Source organism: Lissotriton vulgaris, chromosome 5 (genome assembly GCF_964263255.1).
Source record: "Lissotriton vulgaris chromosome 5, aLisVul1.2, whole genome shotgun sequence".
NCBI classification, from domain to species: domain Eukaryota; kingdom Metazoa; phylum Chordata; class Amphibia; order Caudata; family Salamandridae; genus Lissotriton; species Lissotriton vulgaris.
This window is the reverse complement of record NC_141693.1, coordinates 1,829,539,145-1,829,562,385: the sequence shown is the minus strand read 5'-3', so window position 1 is coordinate 1,829,562,385 and position 23,241 is coordinate 1,829,539,145. Positions and strand designations below refer to the sequence as shown.

The window sequence follows — 23,241 nt, the reverse complement described above, 5'->3', positions numbered from 1 at the left end:
GTAACCATGTTGATGAAACAATGTTGGGCTTGTGTGACAACCTGCCCGGGGCGGGGACTCCAAGGTTGTGTAACCATGTTGATGAAACAAATGCATTGTGTCAAACCTGTATAAAAGGAAGAGCCAAAGGAGTTGCCAGCAGAACACCTCCCTCAGACATTCCGGTGTCTGCAGTTGACGTGGTCTTCTCATGAGAAATAAACCTTTTTCTTGTCTTCCAGTTGCCAGCGCTTGCCTAATTTTTTGGGTAACGAACCCAGGGTGAATTAGAGGTGGAACCCTACGCCGGGCAGCATTGGGGGTCTTAGAAGACTCGCTGCCTTTCACAAATAGTAGAGAGAGTAATAGGTAGTAGAGTGGAACTTAGTAGAGTGGAGGGTCATAGAGTGGAGGTTCGTAAAGTGAAGGGTCGTTTATAGAGTGGCATATAGTGGAGTAGAGAGGCGTACGAGTGGAGTAGAGTGGGGTGTTGTAGAGGGTCATGGGAGTTGAGGGCCGTAAAATGGTGTAGAGGGGAGAGTCGTGGAGTAGAGGAGGGTAGAATGGCTTAAAGTGGAGGGGCTTAGAACGGTTTAGAATGGAGGTGCATAGAGTGGAGGAGAGTAGAGTGTTGTGCAGTAGAGGTTTTGGTAGTGCATTGCCATTACAGGCAAAACATTTTCAATTGAAATTACCATTACATTTGCACAGAAATACAGTTTTACTGATAAAACTATACAGAACACAAACAATAATGTATGGAAATGGCATCACCTAGTGTATTAATTTGTTTTGATTGTATTAAAATATTTGCATCCATCACATTTCAGAATTACAAAAATAAATTATTAATTTGTGCTTTCCTAATTCTAATACATTCTGAAATATTTGCACACTTAATTTACAAACATTTAAATGTTGTGCAATAAAAAAATAACATTGTACAGCCTTTCTCCAGCATACCACCTGTACCCAGAATGATTGTCACATAAATCTTCTCACTTCACATTCAAAGTAAGAAAAGTAAACACTAAGCTTCCTCGGAAAACAGAGCCAACATTTGACCTCCATCTTTGAATGCACAGCACATGTGACAAGAACAACCTTTTTAGGCCTATTTACCGAAAGAAAGCACTCATGGAAGAATACAGTATACGGGCTATGCTCCATGGGAGGGACAAAGACATACTGGACAGCCTAAAACAAATAAAGCCAGCAAATAGAAAGCAAGCAACGGTCAGTTACAAAACACAAAGCCAAGTGTAAGCAATGGGCGGAATGCATTCCCGGGGAAGCTTTCCGAATGTCCCCAAGAAGTCTTTGTAAACCAGACAGCTGCGCTGTACGGTAGGATTCTACCTAAAAAGGGCGACATTATCAGTAGAGATTAACAGGATCAGCACTGATGCTATATTTTAGTGGGACAAAACAAGCACTTCTCAGTTGGACAAATACCTCGAAACGGGACAGTACCATAATTTGTCAGCATCATCTCAGACCAGTCATGGACTGTACCAACACTTTCCAGCAGAGTTTTTATTCTTTTACTGGACGGTACCAGCGGCTCTTAGCTGGGTCACTATAATAATATTAGACAGTACAAGTATGTATCTGCAGAGCTGCTTCTCTTCCGTGGTCATGCCCTGTACTCTCAGCAGGTTTGACATACTATTAACGCACAGTGAAAGCACTTCTCAGTGGTACTGAGATACCCTTAGTGGGGAAGTAACCGCATCTCTCAGTGAAGATATTGTACTTTTAGTCCCGGATTCCAACTTGGGAGAAAATCCAAATGCAGGTGCAAACTTCAGTAGTGCAACTCTGCCGTTAATTTGGCACCTTGAAGTTGTTTAACTAGATTTGTGGCAGCTAAAACCAGGCACAATCATGCAGGCAAAACATTCACACCTTTTGTGCACCTTGGAACAGGACAAAATGTGCAATTAAAGTGTTGGTCACCATTTTGAAGCCCAAAACTTCGAGTAGTGTGAGAAGTGCACAACCGGTAAATATGGCACCTGACAGTACTGGTATTTGCTGTGCGCGCACTTACAAGCCTGGATTGTGCCCATCACAACAAAGGCTTACTGAACAGTACCATTGCTTTCTGCAAGTTGAGTTTAAGTGACGTCCATGAATGCAGGAAGTTTGTGAGTAAACGCTGCTAGAATAAAGGAAATGGAAGACAGACTTCTTAACAAAATGGCTGATTTTTCAAAAGCTAATGACTCTTTCTGGAGAAGAGTCCTCTCGTTTTGAGTTCATTCGTATGTGCTGGTAGAGCTTTCCTAACTTCTCAATGCACAATAAATAAAACAACTTGTTTAGTTCACAGTCACCAATTCAACTGCCTTTTTTGGGCTCTGTTTTTCACTTGGCACCAAGTACAGGAGACTACCAACACTTCGGATTATCCCCAGTCCTGAATCAAGACCATCTATAAATAAACATGTACACACGGGTACAGAGGTCAAAGTGGTCTGATTATAGCTCGAGAGTTTACACCATAATATAATGATCGCGTTAGACCTTCCAAGGGTTATGGAAGCGCTATATTAATATCACACCAATACAATAACAGTGTCCAGTTTTACAGCTGGTGCCCAGCTTAAGTGTGCTATGACAAACCTGTCTAGGTTCGAGGTGGTCCTTTTTTACCACTTTGGAGACAGTGGTTCCAAAAACAAGGGAAGTTACAGAATACACTTTGCAGAGTAGTGTGTAGGGATTTAAAATAAAAAAATACATTAAAAAAAACATTTTATAAAGCGCGTGAATGCCCAAGGCCATCTTGGCGCTGTCCAGACAATAGAAGAAAGAATGAAAAATAAAGGAACAAGCATTTACAATGCAATGGTTTTGCCTTTGTTAAAGTTAGAGCTATTGGCATTGCTCTTGACATTATTTTTATTTATGTTTTTTTTAACATAAATAAATGGCATTGTCATTTACAATGCCACTAGCTTTATCTATCGCAAATGACACAAACATAGAAGAAAGACTACAGTTTTGCATCAACTGAGGGCATTGGACGACTTAGTGTCTGTGTTTTCTATCTATTGGAGCGCTGTCAATGAAGTCAATTTAGAGCAACTTTTGCACACGGTATAAACTCTGGTAATTTAACTGCTTTCTGGTAATTGAACTGCTTTCTGATAAAGGTTGCTAAGTAATTCTACACTGGAACACATGACACCTTTCCTACTTCCGTGCCAGACTAGCTAAAATTAGCCAGGACAAATGGTGAAAAGGTGTGCCTGTCTCAGCAAATCCTGGGAGACACGCCTAGTGTAAAGCTTAAGAAATACACCATATCCTGAAAGACACACACGTAATGCTCTGCCAAATGTGACTAGCACCAGCTTCAATGCTGAAGATCACATGGAGGAAACCTCAAACTTGCAAAACAAGTCATGGTATCCAGAAACCACAGACAAACACCCATACAAAGAGACTGACCGCAGTCTGGAAATCTAGGCCGGAAAACACAGGCCAAGTCAGAAACCACACGAGGCCACAACGGCCGTGCATCAGAGGAGCGTGGGAGAAGTCAATACAATGAATTGTCTTCCTGCACTGCCCAGCACACAGACGTTATGGATACTCCTACCTACACCTTCTAGAAGTAAAACATTGTCACATCTTCAGGAGACTTCAAAAACGTGCTTAGATGTCACCATCCGTAGGCAGCTAGAAGTTAAACGTTGAGATTCAGACTTGTGCTTGAAACAAGTGTGAACTTATACAGCTTGAAGTTCGCTGCAGTGTATAAGTTACAATGCCGACATGCTACAATTTGTGTTGACTAGATTTGTTTACACGCTATTATCTAAGTAGGAATAACTGTCACAAGTAATAAATCTATAGATCAGGGATCTGCGGAGTTGCGTTTTTTTCTAATAAGCTTTGCAAAGTTGTGTGGAAAAATGTGCCACTTCATGAGGTTTTAAGCTTTCCCTGCAGGAAAAGCATGACTCTTGAAACAATTTACATGACAAAAAGTAGACTTGAAGAGAAAAGAAAAATCTGCATTCATTTGCCACTGTGCACAGAAAAATCATGCCAAATGTAAATTTGCTGAGATAAGATTTGCATACGCTTTCCATCTTGGCTGGGTCCGACTAGCTTGCAATTATTACCTCGGGTAGGGAAAATGATCTTAAACTGCGGGTAACATGATCTCACAGTGTGTAACATAACACAGACTCCTGCAAACGTTCAGCGGTGTTAACAAAAACATGTGCACACTCCTATTGCGCGCTTAGACACTTGTGTCCTAGGAGAGACGGTGATCGGTAGAGGAGGAGTGGTGTGGTCGGGGACGAAGGGGGCTGCCAGTGGGCGGAGGCCCGAGAGCCTGCGGTAGTGTTGGGGGTTGCCTTGACTGGGGTCCTGTGCGCTCCCGCTTGGCCCGGTCTGCCCTTCTGTTCGCTCCTTGCCCGCCGCCGCTCCTCTCTCACTCCGACACGAGGCTCAGCGGCAGCTCTGCCATTTTACCGAGAACCGCGGAGCGCGCGGAAACCCGGAGCGGAGCCAGCGCCGGGCGGAGCGGGACCGGCCCGGAGCACAAAGAACAGTCAGAGGGGACTGGGAGCGAGTGGAGAGCGGCAGGTTGGAGAGGCACTTACTGGGAGCGAGTGGAGAGCGGCAGGTTGGAGAGGCACTTCTCCGGTCTCCCCGCGGGCGCCGCCATACTGCTGCTGTCTTCTTCTCCTTCTTCCCCCGGGCTGCGGGGGGCGGGCACTTCCGGCCGGCCGCGCTAGGATTGGCCGGCCGGCCAGTCACGGGGTTAGGAGAGACGCAGAAGTGCCGGCAATGCCGGACCAGACACGGGGGCGTTCCCGGCGTCCCGTGACGTCGGCAAAAGCCAAAGAATGTCGGGAACGCCCCCGTGTCTGGTCCGGCATTGACGGACAGGCCCCTCGTCCAATGGCAAGGCTCCGTTTACGGAGCCAGCCAATGAACGACGAGGGCCGAACCAAGCAGCACTACAGTTCTCATCAGGTTTTCGCCTGCGCGAAAAAGCTGCGCAGAAAGCGCAGCTTTCGCCAGGCAAAACCTAAAAAGTAGGCCCAAGCAGATTAGAGATTAAAAAAACACGTTTTAAGATTTTTCCTGAAGGAGGAAAGAGAGGTACAGGTCTTCAAGTGTAATGGCAGAGAATTCCACCGCTTAGTGGTGCCTTAGATGAAGCTTCTTCCGCCCCAAAGGTCTCTCTTGAATTTAGGGACAACCAGATTATAAACTGATGAGGATCGCAGGGATCTAGATGGCACCTACCCAATACATTTCTCTTTTAGGTATTCTGGTCCAAAGCCATGCAATCTTTAAAAGCAATGCACAGTGCCTTGAAATCTATGCGCTTGTGCACTGGTAAGCAATGATGTTGGGCCAGAGGGAGCTCTTGTGAATTGAGTGTTTTGTTCAGCTGTTTGGGCATTTGAGGGTTACTATCTCTTTACACTTTCTTATTATAGCGAAGGTCGAGTGTGGATTATGATATTAGAGATGGTTTTAACAAGGCAGTTAAGAACCCATGAGCTGCCAAGCATACTTCAGAGGATTCTAGCAGCTGGGCTAACTTTGGTTGAGAAGCCATCAGCTTCAAGGATGCAAACAACATGAAAGCGCTGTAGACCGATGGGTTCACATCAGTGAAAAACGAATAAGTATCTTACCGTGAGGCTGAAGAGTCTTCGGTGGCGAATGTGATAAGGATACTACAGAGGAGTGGTGTGTACTAGCGTATAGCCTGCTGAAGATGTTCAACATGTAACTATTGACCTCAGCTGACTGCCCCATCATTTTGCAGGTGTCACAGATGCAAATGTGGAGTTGACCATTTTGGTCTTCATATCCTGAAGTAGAGCAAATCTGACCTTGAGGGATTCCATTTTCTTAAGCTATTATGGAAACGTTTGACAGGCTGGTGGGCCATGTTACAGTATCTTTAGTACCGAAAAGCATGCAAGTTCAAATTCCTCATTCATTCTTGATATAAGGACACTGAAAACGCCAGTACAGAATTCTTTCACAGGCCCGCGGATAACAAAATATACATTTCCATGAAAAACAATATTACCCCGTTCTACCCTTCATCAAGCCCCTCAATTCTCAAAATTAGGGCACATGCTGCGGGTCTACAAATCCTCCAGTGGAAATACCTGTTCAATTCAAAGGTTGCAAGCAAAGTGCTAATGTATGAATTCAGCGTCACTTTCATCGAGACCAAACACACTGCTCAAAGATTCTCAATAATCAAAGATTTAGTATGTTTAGGACTTGTCGGTGTGATGTAGACATTTCTTTGAGAACAGATGTCCCTTCCACAACATTGACACAGCACACACTCACCTGGCATCACCTCGTAGATATCCTCATCTTTCGTTGGTTCTTCCTCCTCTACGCTGCCCGCAAGGTGTCTGGCGGCATGGCCAGGGAGATGGGGCATAGAGCCAAAACTGTCTACGTCATCGTAGGTCTTCTCTCCATCGTCATCATCATCACATGGAATTGTGAATGAATTAAGGTCTACAAGAGAAGAACAGGTTATTTCTCTCCGACACTGGTCCCCAAGAGGGCCACAGATGCAATAACAGCCTTGACCATTAACTCAGCGCAAACTACATTATACAGGCAAACAGGCATGTCAGTTGTACTCCCATTACCTACATCAGAATAATAGGATGGAAAGGAGAGTTACATATGTGAATATCTCTGCAGAAGGAAATTGAACCTACTCAGCTAGTTCAACAGATTTTCCGGAACTTTCTTTCTCGTGTATTGTACGCATAACCCATTGATCACATATTCGTTGCTAACTGCGGCTAGACATTTCCAACTTTCTTATGATTGCCAAGATATCTTGTAAATTTGCATCTCCATTAACCCATAATCTTTCCTGGATTGCGGGATATTTGGTATGCATTACCACTTGATCACATCTTAGTTGTTCTTGTAATCCCTCAAATTTACAATCAAGAGATAATCTGTGTAAAGCAGACACATATTCATCCACTCCCTCATTTGTTTCTTGCTTTCTCTTAAATAACTTGTATCTTACAATGCCTGAGAGTATGAAAAAGCACTTTCTTTCTTCTCTTTCTGAGTAACATAGAACAGTTACATCATGAGTCTTTAGTAAGAGCCACAGACTATGTAAGCCCATTTGATCCAGGAAATCCATCAACGCCTGACTCTCCGAGTTTATCGAACCGAACCACCACAGACGACATCCGCTCCCTCCTCGACCGGGGCGAGACAGCAGCCCTCAACATACTAGACTTCTCGTCCGCCTTCAACACAGTTTCCCACCGTAGCCTAATTAGCAGACTCCACAATGCTGGCATCCGTGACAGGGCTCTGAACTGAATCCCTTCTTTTCTCACCAGCCCGACCCACCAAGTCAGACTACTACGTTCCTCTCAGAACCCACGGAGATCAGCTGTGGAGTCCCCAGGGCTCCTCAAGGAGCCCTACCCATTTCAACATCTACATGGCCCCACACAGCCATCGTCAGAAGCCACAGGCTCAACACAGTCTCCTACGTCGAAGACACCAAGCTGATTCTCTCCCTCACCAATGAACCCTCAACCACCGGTACCAGCTTCCACAGCGGAATGAAGGCCGTCGCGACATGGTTGAGGGACGGCTGCCTCAAGCTCAACTTGGGCAAGACTAAAGTCCTCATCCTGGGACCCACAGCGTCAGCCTAGGATGACTTCTGGTGGCCAGCTGCTTTCAGTGCTGCTCTGAGTGTTCCCCCCACCCTAATGGACCACACCACAACCATAGTATTATACTGGACTCTTCGCACAATATGGACCACCAAATCAATGCAGTTTCCTCAGTCTGCTTCCATGTTAAGCCTACGCCGAAAGACTTTTAGATGGATCCCAATGGAGTCCAGAAGAACGGTCACCCAGTCACTAATCCCCAGCAGACTCGACTACATCAACTCACTCTAAGCCAGTGCCACCTAGAAACAGCCTAATAAACTGCAGTATGTCCAAAACGCTGCTGCCAGACTGGTCCTCGACATCCACCACCGCAGCCACACCACGCAACACCTCTGACAACTCCACTGACTTCCAGTCAACAAAATTGTCACTTTCAAGCTTCTCACTCATGCCTACAAAGCCCTATACAACGTAGGACCAGCATACCTGAACCACGTTCTCCTACCTCGCTGCCAAGATCTGGAACACCCTACCCCTGCACCTCAGGCAATCAGCGTCACTGACCCAATTTAGGAAGGACCTCAAGACCTGACTCTTCGAATGATCAGCAACCTAGTCTGACCAGCAGCCCCCCGCCACACTTCCAGCATCTTGAGTCCTTTATGGATGAGTAGCCGTACTTTACAAGCCCCTGATTGATTGACTGACCAAACACACAGAAGAATCCTTAGCTAGAACTCTGAGATTTTTTCATTTACGTAAAAACTACACATACTGGAGAAGGCATGCGAGAACCTAGTCTAGTTTATCTGTGCAGCCCTGACTGAATGAACAAAAGGAGTCCACACTAGCAGGAAACAGATTCAGAGAGAGCACGGCCATTTGCTTGATCCTTGGACAATGACGAGTTGGCTCCTTTGAACTGAGGACGTGCTACAGGCTCTGACCGTATAAGTGCAGAGAGCATTCACCATGGAGGTTTTTTAATTGTCATGAAAGAAGTTCTAGTTGTTTACTTGTGTTTAATAGCCAGGAGAAAACCCACAAACAATGCCTTTGATCTCTAACGTCATGATATTAATGTTTCTTTGCTGCTGGAAGCTGAACTGGAGACAAAATCAGCCTAGCGAAGCTTGCCTGTTTTGTTGTCTCTTGGTACACTTAAAAGACTTCTCTTCTTAATTGAATAAATGCACTGCATATTACTAGTTATTGTGTGTCAGAGTGCGCCTGAGGGTGCACTGGGCAGGGAGGGTGGTTCATGTCATTTGCCTATGGTATCCAGGGGTCGGTCCCAATATGACTCTGAAAACTGAGGCAAGCGCAGATTTCCACACTTGACTCTCAGGGTAGTGAGGGCAAACAGTCAAAGGCTTCCCAGGGAGATAGTGAGGGTGGCAAGAACTCCGACTCAACAGTCAAACAGACACAATAATAAAGTGTTGCTTGTGTTAAAAGAAAGTACTTGCATATCACAGCCAAATAAAATACCACACACAACACTCCAAAGGTGATTCAGGTACAGGGTTTCAAACTCCCTACAGAGTCTAGTGAAATACAGTTTCCTCGAAGGTGCCCATTTCCCCTACTCCCTCTCTCTCTCAAGAGTTGCTCTCAACCCCTAGGGTTCCTCTAAGCATAGAACAGCTATGGCACAGACTTGGCATGGGGGCACATCACTTTAAATTACCCCCAAATCTTAGCTTGTAGGTCAGTTCAGTAGTCTTTCAAGCCCAAAAGGTTCTATTGACAAGGATTAGCATTACAATTCCTGTTTGCATATGAGTCTCAGTCCCTGAAAGGTTTCAGCACCATGTTCCCTGCTCATATGGTGTTGTCAGTGACACTGTCAGTGTCAGTGGACTGTGGCTGGCAGTCGCATGGCTCCTGGATCACTGGGGTTCTACAGGGTACGAAGAACCAGTTAAACACACTTACTGGGTCTCGGCGGCAGGGGAACCGCCCAAGTCTTCCATACCCTCCATACTTAGTAAAAGGAGACACAGGAGCCTTCGTCTGCAGGAGGAACCCAGATTTATTCAAATAGCCCAGGCTATGGAACAGAGTCCCAAGCTCGTTGGAAACAAGACAGAGGAGGTTGCTGCTTTACTCCGCAGCTTACAAGCCTTTTATACTTTTTCATCCCATTCTTTTGGCTGTTAGTCCATTGTTCAATCAGGGCAGTGTTTGCAGTTGATAACCTGATCAAGGCGATGTTTGTAGTTGGTGACCTGGTCAAGGCTCGGCACTCAGGTCATTGTTTAATCAGCTTGATCAAAGCTCAGTCATTCAGGTCATTGTTCTATCAGCCTGATCAAAGCTTCGGTGTTCAAACCATTGTCCAATCACCCTGATCACGGCCCAGCATTCAGACCATTGTCCAGATAACCTGATCACGGTGTCAAGTATATGTTTACCAGGCAGAGAGCAGGAGATGGAAAAAAAGTTTGTTTACACAGGACGTGGGTGTCTCATGGCTTTCTGTTGAACTACAAATAACAGGGGGTTGGGTGTGCAACAGTTTTTGGGCAGAAATGTAGGCTGCAGGCAGGGTTTTGTCATGACAGATAGAATTTTCTCAGCGATCAGCAGAAATGAGCAGGTGGGTCGTGTGTGGGTGTTTGACACGAAATGGCAATGCAAAAACAATGGAGTCCTGGCACAAAATGGACGCCAACAAGAAGAACACTTTTCCTCAGCACTCAGCATTATTCTTCAGCAGTCCCAGCCTATGAGGGCTTATGCAGGTGGATGGGTTATGTTTTTAATCATGTGCAGTTTTTTCTAGCCTGTCGTCTTGAATGAAATTATTTTGTACTGAGCTGAATTACAGAGGATTCGCAACAGGATCTTAAGAAAAGGCCCGACAGTTCACTTACACTACTGGATGATAACATTATACACAAATATGACAAGGAGCTATTCCAACCTATCTACATATGCAGTGGCTACTACATTTTGTGTGCAATCCATTACCAAGGGGCTCACCAAGGTGCTATTAACTACATTATGGCCACACATACTGGAGATTATAACACTGTTATGCTACATACCAAGAGGCTAGTACACAATATCCAAATGTGCCAAGGGGCTGTTATTTCTACTACGTCCCATGTTTCTCTTATGTTCCGATATCCATATGTTTGAAGGGTCTGTCATTTCTACAATATCCTAATTTCCTTGTGCCTCTCACATTCTTGTTTTCCCACCCTCTGGTCCCACATACTGAGAGGAATAACCACACGATGGCCATGCACATCCAGGCATTTTAAAACTATCCATGTCCCCACCTTTCAGGAGAAACAAGATCTGATCCATCCATTCTTTTGCTTCCACAGGACTTGCTGCTGTAAACTGTAATGAAGAACAAATTGATCAGACATGGGGTTTAAGGCCGGCTTCCACAAAGAGCAGATTGTGAGCTAGTAGTAGTTATATAGCTACATGTAAGTAGCTCAATTAACTGCTTTTGCTTGGTTGTATGCTTTGAGATATATATATATTTATACAGACAGACAGACAGACAGACAGACAGACAGACAGACAGACAGATAGATAGATAGATAGATAGATAGATAGATAGATAGATAGATAGATAGATAGATAGATAGGTGCAAATACGAAGCAGAGAACTCTGGGTAGTTCTCAAGTTTAGGAGAAAAGCAAAGCATGTTTCAGGGGTTCATTTTGTTCATTTCAGGTTGGCTTGGCTGGTATTTTACTAATTCAAAGCTGTAATACTGTGCCTGGAGTGACAAAAGGGTTTTGTCATTTCACAGCTCAGCATGGACGGCACTGTGCTAGTCCTATGCTTAAAAACGTTGCTGTAGAAATGGCAAAAGGCTTTGTCCCTTTCTATCTCGGTGTGGATGGCACTGTGCTAATACTATGCTTAAAGACTTTGATAGAAAGGCAGATATTTGAGGTGAGCAGATTTAGAGTGTCGCTGGTGTTGAGGGTGCTCTATACAGGAGCTGCTTTCCACCTAAACTTCCCAGAGTTCTCAGCTTCATTTTGGCATAATGTATGCGTCACTCTATGCCTGAAAGGGTATTGTTTTGATATATATCCAATACCAGTCCAACTTTCATTCCAAAGTAGGCACTGACTGCGTGAATTACTTCAAAGCAAGATTACTTTATTCCGATTTAAATGGCCCAGACACGTTTCGGCGGTATGCACCGCCTTGCTCACTACATCTGGTCTCTCACTAGTGTCAACTATATACCTTCAAGGTTGACAGGCTGAAACTGGATTGTTGTCACAGCAACCATGTTGTAAAAAACAACATAGAAGAGTTTTCTTGTTACAGCATGATCGTGCAAATATTCCCAAACAGTTATATGCATCGAACGAGCAAAATGAAAAAGACACCCAGGTATTCACAAAATTAAATACGGAAGAAGGCTGTATTGCTAATTGTTAGATTCACAATTAGAAAACACAAACTAATAATGTGTATAATTGTGTGGATAAACGGGTTTACAAAATATACTTACAAGGTGCTTTGAAAAAGAAAGTAAGTGTCACACACGCCATCAAAAGATCTTTGCTAGACATTTTGACCTACTTCTTGCAGTATAATGATCAACCGGCTACAGGCAGGTACTTGCAGTGTGTGTGGGTTCCCTACATCAGTGATAATAGTACCAGTGTACACAGTCAGAGATGGGCTTACTATCTAGTTAACCATCTTTAGATTAGAAGGGTCTTGGTGGTTTATGGTATATGTGAGGAGAGAAAGTGACCGAATCAGACCCAAGTGGGTTGTGAACCACTCGTGATGTATGTGCCAAAAGCCCACGTACTTGGTATTAAGAGCATTAGTTTCTTGTTGGTGTCGTGTTTGCAAGCCTTGCACTTGAATCACTTGCGGAATCCTCTCTGGGGCTGGAGCCAAGTGGTTCATTTATTGATGGTGGGGGCATTGCACACTAGTTTATTCCGCATAGATTTAGCTTTCTTAAATGTAACTGGTGGAATTTTGCTACATGTGTGGAAATCGATAAACCTTAAGTTTGCATAAGCGGCGTTCATTTATGTTCACCACAGCCACTGTTGAGAGCAGAGTGAAGATCGTGAAACATTGTCTGCATCATCTTGCGTAGCAAGGGCCTCTGCGTGCGCGTAAGCAGCAACCATTTTAGATATCGCAGCCATTTTCATTCCCTGTTAATCACCTATGATTCACCCTGACCTCGCAATCATCCCCAGCACCCTGACCAAGCCTGAACACATGTACTAGGGTCGTAAAACCTTGTCAGCCTGACAATGCCCCGTAGTCGCTTCCCCCGCCAAACCCACTTGTCCTTTCATCCTCCATGCACAGGCAAGTCCCCTTTTATAACCTCCTTCCCTGCACCTGGCCACTCAGTCCGGTCCCAGGCACTAACCGACCCCTGTGGACATTGTTTATTGCCTACACACGGCAGGGCTTGTTTCACCAACAAAGGGGCCTGACTTAATCAATAACCCAAAGCCCTTAGATCTGACTGATCCCACGTGTTTTTAGATCCTGTCGGAATGTCCAGCTGCGAGATAGCGATCATCTGTTACATCTAGGTGGGGGACATTTGCTGCTGGATTTGTGTGGGAATTAGCTTAAGGCGGGGATTCCAAGGATGTTTCACTATGTAATAAACTGAAGCCAGGAATGTTTGACCATGTAATAAACTGACGAAAAAGGGTCTAAAAGGCCATGCCACAGAGATGCAGTTAGAGCACCACCTGACGATAGCCCCGGTGTCTGATGTGATGTGTTCTCTTCCTGGAGTAATACACCTGTTCTTTGCCTTCCACTTGCCAGCGCCTGCATCGTTATTTTGATAGGTAATATTAAGGTGAATTAGAGGTGGTTTGCACCAAGCGGCATCGAAAGTCTTGGGAGTCACAGCTGCTTTTTCACAACTGGTGCACCAACGTCGGGCCCATCAGAGACACGTGGGTCCAGTGAGAGAGGTCCTAATGACGGAGTGAACAACTAACCGATTGGAGTATACCTGCCTTGAGAGGACCCTTGTCTGGCTGCCGATCAACCTAAACTTCACCAGTTCCGAATGGACCTCTCTCTCGAGTGACCTACGGTCCTGACTGGGACCTTACAGGAACGCCGCATTGTTGGAGTGAGAGGACAAACGGGTGCTGGAAGGGGACGACGAAGGAACTGTCCACAACGGTCCGGGTAAGGTCGTGAAAGATCAATTCTTACTTGTTATTGATTGTTTAACTAATTGGATAAGTTCGACCGAATACTAGTTTTCCCCTTAGTTGAGACATTCCCTACGTGCAAACAAACAGAGATTAGGAATCCTCTCTTTCTTTGCAGGCAGTGAAGGGCAGGTAGTGCGGACCTTTGTCCATGACCTATTGAGATTTTTAGTTGACCGCTTGTTACGTCATGCCTGTCTTTTCAAAAATTGATTGATTGTTTTGGCCGGACAGTTTATTAGAGGTCAGTCATCCGGCACCGCCGGAATGCACCCCTAATAAGGACATGTATGTGAAATATGGATTACCCACTGTAATGTATAACGAACAATGGCATAAAACGCGCTAGGAAAAGACCGGGAAAATCAGTAGGCCACTGATGAGATCTTTCGACCCCGCTAAAATGGAAGCACTAGGAATAGCCCGTCACAGGAAACCTGGAATTAGCATCAAAACTATTGATTGATTGGTAGTTTTGAACAATGGGTACTATTTGCAAATAGTAAAGGACAGGTAATGTAGACTTCTTGTCTGAATTTAGGATTCATTGAGAGATTTGTTTTGACCTATATCCATCATGCCTGTCTTTTCTGAAGTTATTGGAAAATGGTTGTTTAAGCCTGGATCGTTTGTCAAATAAAAAGGATGGTATTTGTCCCATATTGTATGACTCATTGTGGAACAAATATGCAAAGAAGAAACTTGAATTTCAATGGCCAGTAGAATGAGTAACACGATTCTAAAAAGTTTAAAAGATACAGTACGCAGAAACAACGTCAAAAGAATAGTCAAGATCTGTTTTATTTTGCACTCCTACAACGTGAGCAATTGGTAAAGATCCTGACGCTTAGATATATCAATGAAGAGGACAGTAGATCGGATCTTCTTGACTTAGCAGCTCCCTTGGAGGAGCAAAAGCAAACTTTTTTCACATTAGTTGACCGCTTGTTACGTCATGCCTGTCTTTTCAAAAATTGATTGATTGTTTTGGCCGGACGGTTTATTAGAGGTCAGTCATCCGGCACCGCCGGAATGCACCCCTAATAAGGACATGTATGTGAAATATGGATTACCCACTGTAATGTATAGCGAACAATGGCATAAAACGCGCTAGGAAAAGACCGGGAAAATCAGTAGGCCACTGATGAGATCTTTCGACCCCGCTAAAATGGAAGCGCTAGGAATAGCCTGTCACAGGAAACCTGGAATTAGCATCAGAACTATTGATTGATTGGTAGTTTTGAACAATGGGTACTATTTGCAAATAGTAAAGGCCAGGTAATGTAGACTTCTTGTCTGAATTTAGGATTAATTGAGAGGTTTGTTTTGACCGATATCCATCATGCCTGTCTTTTCTGAAGTTATTGGAAAATTATTGTTTAAGCCTGGATCGTTTGTCAAATAAAAAGTATGGTATTTGTCCCATAGTGTATGACTCATTGTGGAACAAATATGCAAAGAAGAAACTCGAATTTCAATGGCCAGTAGAATGAGTAACTCGATTCTAAAAAGTTTAAAAGATACAGTACGCAGAAACAACGTCAAAAGAATAGTCAAGATCTGTTTTATTTTGCACTCCTACAACGTGAGCAATTGGTAAAGATCCTGACATTTAGTTATATCAATGAAGAGGACAGCAGATCGGATCTTCTTGACTTAGCAGCTCCCTCGGAGGAGCAAAAGCAAACGTTTTTCACATTAGGAATTTTTCTCTATATTACAGTTGTAAGGTTCCCAAGGAAGTACATTAGCCTGAAATTGGTTAGCTATGAACCCCACGTACATTCTGGTTCTTGGAGTCCTAAAACATCGTAATCTTTATTTTCGTGCATCATGTGTTTCAGAGGAGTTTTTCAAATGCTCCTGAGCCTCACCAGAGGAATGCCATACAGTCTAACATTAGACAGAAGTGAGTTATAAGTGTATTAAATAAAAAGGAGAGAAACATCTTCTCTAAATCTAGTTGCCTGCAAGGCCAAAGCCAGGGCTCGAAAAACATCGCAAGAGAGCTTGTTTTAAATATTAGCATATTGATGTCCTCGCACAAGTTGTGTGATTGGAATGGGCATTTTTAGGAAAGTCCTACTCTGTTTTAACCACTCGTAACCTCCTAAAGCAGTGGTCATCTGTTTAGATTATATATGGCAAAACATTTCTAGGCACTGTATTTTAGCAGTCAGGCACAAATGCATATTACCGGTTTTAGAAAGGCACAGTTTCTTTTGTGCGTTATAGATTGGTACGCCTTACACAAACATTTCAGGCATGGCCTAGTCCGTGTTTACGGACCCCATGAACAGATCTGCCAGCCTTGGCAGTTACGAATCTGTGATTTTCTGGCACAGCTGTGCCCCCGCGTTATCGAGCTAGAGCTGCGCTGTCTCTTCTATCCGCCCGAAAAATTGATCTCCATGTAGACATTAGGCAAGTCTGTTAGTGGTCTTACCGTGTAGCAAAAATGCATACCATTAAAAACACGAATGCACCCAATGAAACTCGCCACCTCCTATAGTTTCCCTGCTCCGCGAATAGGAACAGCCCCAGGCCACTGTAGATTGTTTTCTTCAATGAAAACATTGATCCATCACCCCCCCTCGCCTTATACTGAGTACCTCTGGCATTTGACCATTTTTCCACACGCAGTCCTTAATACCGCACTCGAATGATCTATGTAGTGAGCATCCTAACATTAGTTATCTTTACCGCACTAACCATTCTTCTGGGCTTCAATGCCGAGATGACGAGGACTGCATCCCAAGAAATAAGTCAGTACATGGTAAGTAAAACTATTTTCATTATCACACGCGTTGCTGTGCTTTAAATGCTGCCCCCTCCCGCTCTTTTCTTTTTCTTTAGGTTACATCGGAGTTTCAGCTGAAGAATGGAGAAGGCCTAAGCGCACTGTATTCTGCGCGAAAAATAGGCTAGTACTGTGAGATGGTACGTTTTATGCAGAGGCTATCTCTGGGGGCGTGAAATATTTGTATAGTATGAATGCGTATCTGTCCTGATTTGTATAGTATGAATGCGTATGTGTCATGTGCGCCTAAGTCAATATGAGAACGCTTTTTGTATGACTGAGGTGCTGATCGAGCGGTCAATGGGATGCGAAAAATAGAATAGCATTTTTTTAAATATAGCACATTCTTTACTTAGAAACGAGTCTCTCTCTGAAGCTAGTGAATGGGAGGGTAGTCTACATCAGGAGCTTGAAGGATTATTGCAGTACAACGAGCTGACTCCAACCGATATCCCAAGTGTGCGACCTGTTCTGAGAACACTTTCTATCCTGTTTAGACCAAAGTAATGCGCCCAGTGAGTTGATTTATGTACTGACCAAATAGAGAAATGAAGAGTCCCCCGGATTGGGGTTCATCCAAAATCCTCCTCCACCCAGAAGTTAGAGATATTGTCATGTTTTAGATTGACCTCTTCTTCTTCCGTCCACATAGAAAGATAAGAATTGTACCATTGCACGTCTGACTGGCATCCCTCCTTTACCTCAACTTGGGCCATCGTTGCTAGATGTTGGGGGGACCCCACCATGAGTATCAGTACAACTGGGCTAGTATCCGATCATTAAAGGGAGTAAGTATTTTCAAAAGAAGTCACTTGCTCAACTGTTAGGAAGGAGGGAAGGAAGGAGCCTGGCACCCGAGTAAATTAAATGAGCTATGAGATGCGCAACGTACATGAAAAAGTCATTTTGTTCAAACTAACCCTGCGTCTTTGTCTTCGGTTTTTGTACTTGGTGCATGTACTGTCGCGTCCTAATCCGTATTGTGTGTATGTAAACTGTGCATTTATGTTTTCCCTTGGCTTGTGTGTTTAATATGTAAATCGTCCTGTACTGTTATGTGTTGTACATGTACTGAATAGCCTATTGTTGTGCACACTCTCTCTCTCTCTCTCTCAGTGAGCCTACCTACGCTGTCCAGGAATGACCATGCTGGAATCAATTTCATAAGACAACTGGGTGGACTCACCCTTAGCCGTTAACTTCACAGAATGCTGTGAATTCACTTTTGAATAAATGACGACACCGTACCTCACCGGTACACGTCTAATTGGCTTTAACACAACAGTGTTTGAACAAATTGACAAGGACAAAATACCATATTTTGCCATATTACTACCCCTCCTTTCTGTAAAATAATGGAATTTAATTGGCTGAAAATGAAAGGACGGGTAAGATGACTGATGTCTCCTAATCTATGGCCCTTAAAAGGGAGCTATATGTCGGTGGCTTTTGTTTTAGTGCCTTAGTGGCACACCCATCATCGTTCATGTTACCACGCACATTGCACATAAGTAGAGTGGCCAAAACATCCCCATTTTGCCAGGATGGTCCCAGTTTTGTACCAGCTGTCCCAGAAAATTTCAAGAAATGTAGCTCATATCCCGGTTTTTAAAGATAAATCGACTAAAATTGGTAGGAGTTAGCAGTTGTTTCAAGAAAAAATTTAATTAAGAAGCAAGCTACCAGGTTTAAAAATCGCAATTTATGTAAGTTCTTACTGACCGTTCTGTAACTCTCTGCTAAGGAGTGCGCTCATCGCTTGATGTAAGATCGTAGTCCTTCTTCCAATTATGTGAAATGTCCTTGGTTGTTTTTGACTTTAAGATTCTGGTCACCCTACATATAAGTTGTATGGACATCGCAAGTCCTTCATTAACTAATGAAGTAGCTAGGTTGTAAAGGATAATGCAGAAACACGAATAATATGGGGTACCTGTATGCCCATGATAATAGCACATCACACTTTTTGTAGTTAGCAAACCTTGAAGAAAATATAGCTCAACCGGATTTAGTTTATAACGGCAAGTCTCTGCCGGAGGAGCCGGTTTGAATTTGACAGGCTATATAATTGATAGATATTAGATTTCTTGCCACAATCAAGAACGTAAAAGGAATGGACACCAAAGATAAAAATGATGGTGGAAATTCATAGAAATGCTTGCAGACCTGCACAACAGTAAGGGTTCATGAGTAAATATTATGCACAAATGTAAGGATTACGAGTATCCATGCTATCGTCATTTTTGAGTAAACGATAAATGTTTCCCCAGCTACTTGGGTTTGGGCGAGAAATTGAATTGTGTAAACGTCTTCCCCTGCCAGTTCTCTAAAAATTGTTTTATACTCATTACTAGATTAAAGATATCATACAGTCTTCGGAAGAGAGGGGCCGGTGCGTTCTCCCTTCCCACTGTCTCTGAGCCGCCCTGCTTCTTCCTCCACCTTACCTGTTGCGCTCACTTCTCTACCGCCCTGCTGTCACGCTCTCCCTCAGCTTAGCCCAACGCCTCTGTGCACCTCCCCTTTCCAGGTGGGAGGGACACCAGCCATTAAGCTGGTGCATATATCACCCACCCCCTCCCCGACTTACCTGTAATCAGTCGTTTGACCCGGTCAAAGCCTTTTTGGCCCTACCTCCCCACTCTCCTTTTGCTCTCACCTTGATCTCTCTCTCTCATTCTCTGTGACTTTTGTGCAACTTCTCACAATCTTTTTTGCCTTTTCTCTCACTCTTTCTGCAATGTTTGTGCTTCCCCCCCACTCGCTGTGCCTTTTCTCCCACTCCTGTGAATTCTGTGTCACTTCTCTCGCTCTTTGTGGCTTTTCTCTCGCTCTTTCTGCTACTTCTTTGTACCCTTTCTCTTGTTCTTTTTGCCTTCTCTCACTATTTCTATTTTTTCGTGCCTTTACTCTCAGTTTTGGCCTTTTTCTTGCCCTCTATGCCATTTCTAACTTCTTATGTGGCTGTTGCCATCTCTCTCGTTCTTTGTGTGCACTTTGTGCAGTCTCTCAATCTTCTCTGTATGCCCTTTTCCCACCATCTCTGCACATCCCTCCTCAGCTTCTTACCTATTCCGTGTGCCTCTCTTTTTCCCTATTGTCGCACTCCTACTCAGCACCACCGACCTCACCTGAGCTCCTCCTCCCCCTTCTCAGGACCTACTTAATGGTGAATGCGCACAGTCAGCGTGCCAAAGGCAAGCCCCTCTGCGCCTGCCTGGACTGCGCCCAGAAATCCAAAGTCTTTTCCTACCACAACCCCTCCATTCTCCTTCACTGAGTATTAGGAAACCCTTTTCCAATAGTGATTACTAACCAATTCCTACTCGGTTCTTCTTTATGTGCCAGGAAATAGCGATCTTTTTTAGTTTCATAGTTTTTATTGATTTTAAGTTACATGATGTAATTAACAACATGAAATGCTTTTCTAATTACCAAGCTTCTCATCTAATCCCTATTTCGCCCCATCATTTGGTGTCAGGACATGTCTATCCCAAAGTTGGCCTCCCACCCAATATTTATTTTCCAATTACGTATGTGTCATCACATATTTGACCATGAAATGTCCCCCCCTTGAGATATTAGTCTAATCTTTGAGTTCGAACCCACAGTGGATACATATGGAAAAAAAGCATTGCATTTCCAATAATGCAAACATGAAAAGAAGGAACCATTCGAAGTTTTAATGTCCCCAATAATGAGAAGTGTGATGAGAAATGTGTTGCAATTAGGTCATTAGTGAGGTCATTTGTGACATAATGCGTGAGGTCAGGACAAGTGCACTGAACAGCTTAAAATGTCTAGCAAATTCCATTGTTTTTTATCATAACCATAAAGTTCCACCAACTGATGTTTTGTAAAGAAACATTTTTAGAACACTCATTAGTGTGCAGTCTGAATAACCAACTAGAACATTAACATTTGAATGAATTTCTTTGGTTTCCATATGACATACTCTAGTGCTCGCCCAGAGCATAAATTGGGGAAAGGACGTGACCTTTGACTATACTCTGCACCCAGTTTCTTGCATCCCGAGCATGCTGGCCCTTACACAAAAATTACATTCTTTAAACATACAGTGCATGCAATAGGGCATACATTTCTACTGATCCATGACGGAGACATGTTATTTTCTCACCTGGTAGGTGCGCTTGTCGTTAGATACCAGCTCGAAGCAGGAGTCGCGTCTGGAGTCTTTGCGCAGGTGAGGGGCAGCTCTCAGGAGATAATATTTCAGGTGAAACGCGCCTTTTTGCTGCTTACCTACAAGACAGTAAAGCATAAGGTAACCTGAAGGACTGTATTTGCGAGGAATCGAGCAATGCTGCAGGCCCTGAACCTTAGACCCTTTTAAATGTTAGTGGGCCAGGCTGTGAGATAAATTGTAGGCTTCTTCTGGCTCAACACCAAGTCATCCCCTCATTCCTTGACAATGTGAAATGGATGAACCTGGCATGAAGTGTGACAAGTGTAAGAAGGACATGTTGTGTCCTGTTATGTGCATAATTCACATTTCTTGCATATGTTTGGCGTCCTTGAGACGTGGGCCACAGGAAATCAGAGGACTCCGGACAAACATTTGGTGGTGGCAGCAGTGGAGTGGATCTGATGAGCTTGAAAGACACCACCAAAGGTTCGCTTCTAGAAATGAATGAGAAGCCAATGAGAAAGGTAATCGCTATGCAGGACTCACCGGAGACCCGGTTGGTGAAGACCCCGAATGGATGAACCCTCATCAGATGTTTCCAACCCATAATACAGCTTTTAGTCTCTACTGGACTCTAGTTCCTTTCATGGCCGCTCACAGCCAACAAAAAAAATTATTAAATCTCTTGGGGCTCAGAATGTGCCCTTCTTGAAGAATGTTTGGTAGTCGTCGCAAAGCAGCGCATCCTTGCCCAGAGAAGTTGCAGCCTTTGGTCCATAGGAATTTCACATTTTGTTGGTGACCAGGCTGCCTTCTCCCACTCTTTCATGCAGGAACTTGCAATATTCCCCATTAAGGATTCTTTAAGGAATAAATAATTAAACTATTTGAGTTCTGCCTGACCATGTGAACAGCAAAGCGATGTGCGCCAAATGTCGGATGTTGTCCATAGAGATTCTGGGTTGTTTTCAGAATCTTTACATTCACAGAGTAACGGTCAAATGTGTCTATGTAACAGACATTGCGCGTTTCTGTGGTCAAGGCCATGCTTACCTTTATCACTGCCATAATAATAAAAGATCCCTTTGCTGAGGACACACCATCGCTTCTGCCATTCTGAGCCAAAGAAACCGTGATCTGAGAGAAAAACCAGTAAAGATGGCGGTCACAGCAATGTACTCACTCTGGATGACAACTATTTGCCCTTCCCTGTTCTTGGCTCCGCTGATGTGCAGTCCTCGACAATCACTTTGTGATCCCCGGCTTTGCCCGGTTTGTGCTGAGGTGCACAAATTCCCCTCTCCCAACATGGAACCCCTCATAACTTCTACAGATAGCAAATACGAGCGGTGGATCAAATCCAATGTCAAATTCTCTTCCACACAAACAAAACACTGATTGCGGCGTTAGTCTTCATGTGCAGTTGGATATTCCAGCAGCCTTCTAGTGGGTCTCCCCAAACCCGCCTTTAAATGACTGGATAAGGTAATAAATGTACTAAAATGTTGTACTATTCCCATCTCAATTGGTTGTTATCTAAGGAAAGAGGCTTCTACAAAGATTTCGTCTCGGTATTCAAAGCAAACTACCCATTGACACACTCAAGTCCTTGTGCCTCTACTCAATACCCAAAGGTGGCCAATCAAAACTTCCGAGTTTCACAGACAAACTCTATGCACTGCATCGAGATTCTGTTTCTTCTCTCTTCTCAGGCCCCTTTACTAGAGATCTTTTACCACCAATCTTGGTTTAATGCCACTGCTTCATCTGCACACTTAAAGAACACCTCACCCAAGGAATTTAATAATGAACGACCTCAGTCTGACATCTTCCCGTTCCCCTGACATTTTATATTCAATATTTCACTTCTCATGTAAAGTTACACAAATGATAAATAGATGTAGTGTTTTATTTTAGCCGCCACTTACAAACCCATCCTGCTCGCCACCGTCTCTATAACTTCCCACCTAAACTGATATCAAGCAGCTGTACTCTCATCCAGTTCCTATGCACAATTCTAAATCAAAATGCATCCGTCAATCGTAAAGTGAATGAAATAAACACATCACCTGAGAGTGATACTCACCTCTGCATTTCTTCTCCAGGTATCCCTGCTGCACCACACAGTCCAGTTCTTGTGCACCTTTTAGGGCAATGTCTTCCAAATCTAAAAAGTAACAGAAGAAATAAAGGTAAGTCCCAGTGTGACAAATAGTACAATCGAGCCAGAGTGGGAGCAGGTCACAATACACGAGAGGGCGAGAACCGGGCAGACACAATTATGTTGAACTATCTGCTTTTTACCACCTAGGTCTTCTTCGAGCTATCCTCTAGGTTGCAGCATCACCGCCCAGGTAGTGCTCTTGTGGTGATTTTCAAAACTGACCACTGTCACAATATACAGCAGCCTCCCTCCCTGTCTGTCAAAT

General features: G+C 43.9%; 1 protein-coding gene across 1 annotated transcript in view; it reads right to left on the bottom strand.

Moving 5' to 3' along the window:
- The window catches only part of SKAP1 (src kinase associated phosphoprotein 1), a 1,438,262-nt gene that overhangs the window by 235,228 nt on the left and 1,179,793 nt on the right, over positions 1 to 23,241 (bottom strand). The window contains exons 5-9 of the mRNA XM_086924266.1: positions 22,899 to 22,979; positions 21,866 to 21,949; positions 20,804 to 20,928; positions 10,949 to 11,012; positions 6,334 to 6,510 (exon numbers count right to left, since the gene is read on the bottom strand). Coding sequence (XP_086780392.1) covers positions 6,334 to 6,510; positions 10,949 to 11,012; positions 20,804 to 20,928; positions 21,866 to 21,949; positions 22,899 to 22,979 — 531 coding nt within the window. The remainder of the gene's footprint in view (positions 1 to 6,333; positions 6,511 to 10,948; positions 11,013 to 20,803; positions 20,929 to 21,865; positions 21,950 to 22,898; positions 22,980 to 23,241) is intronic.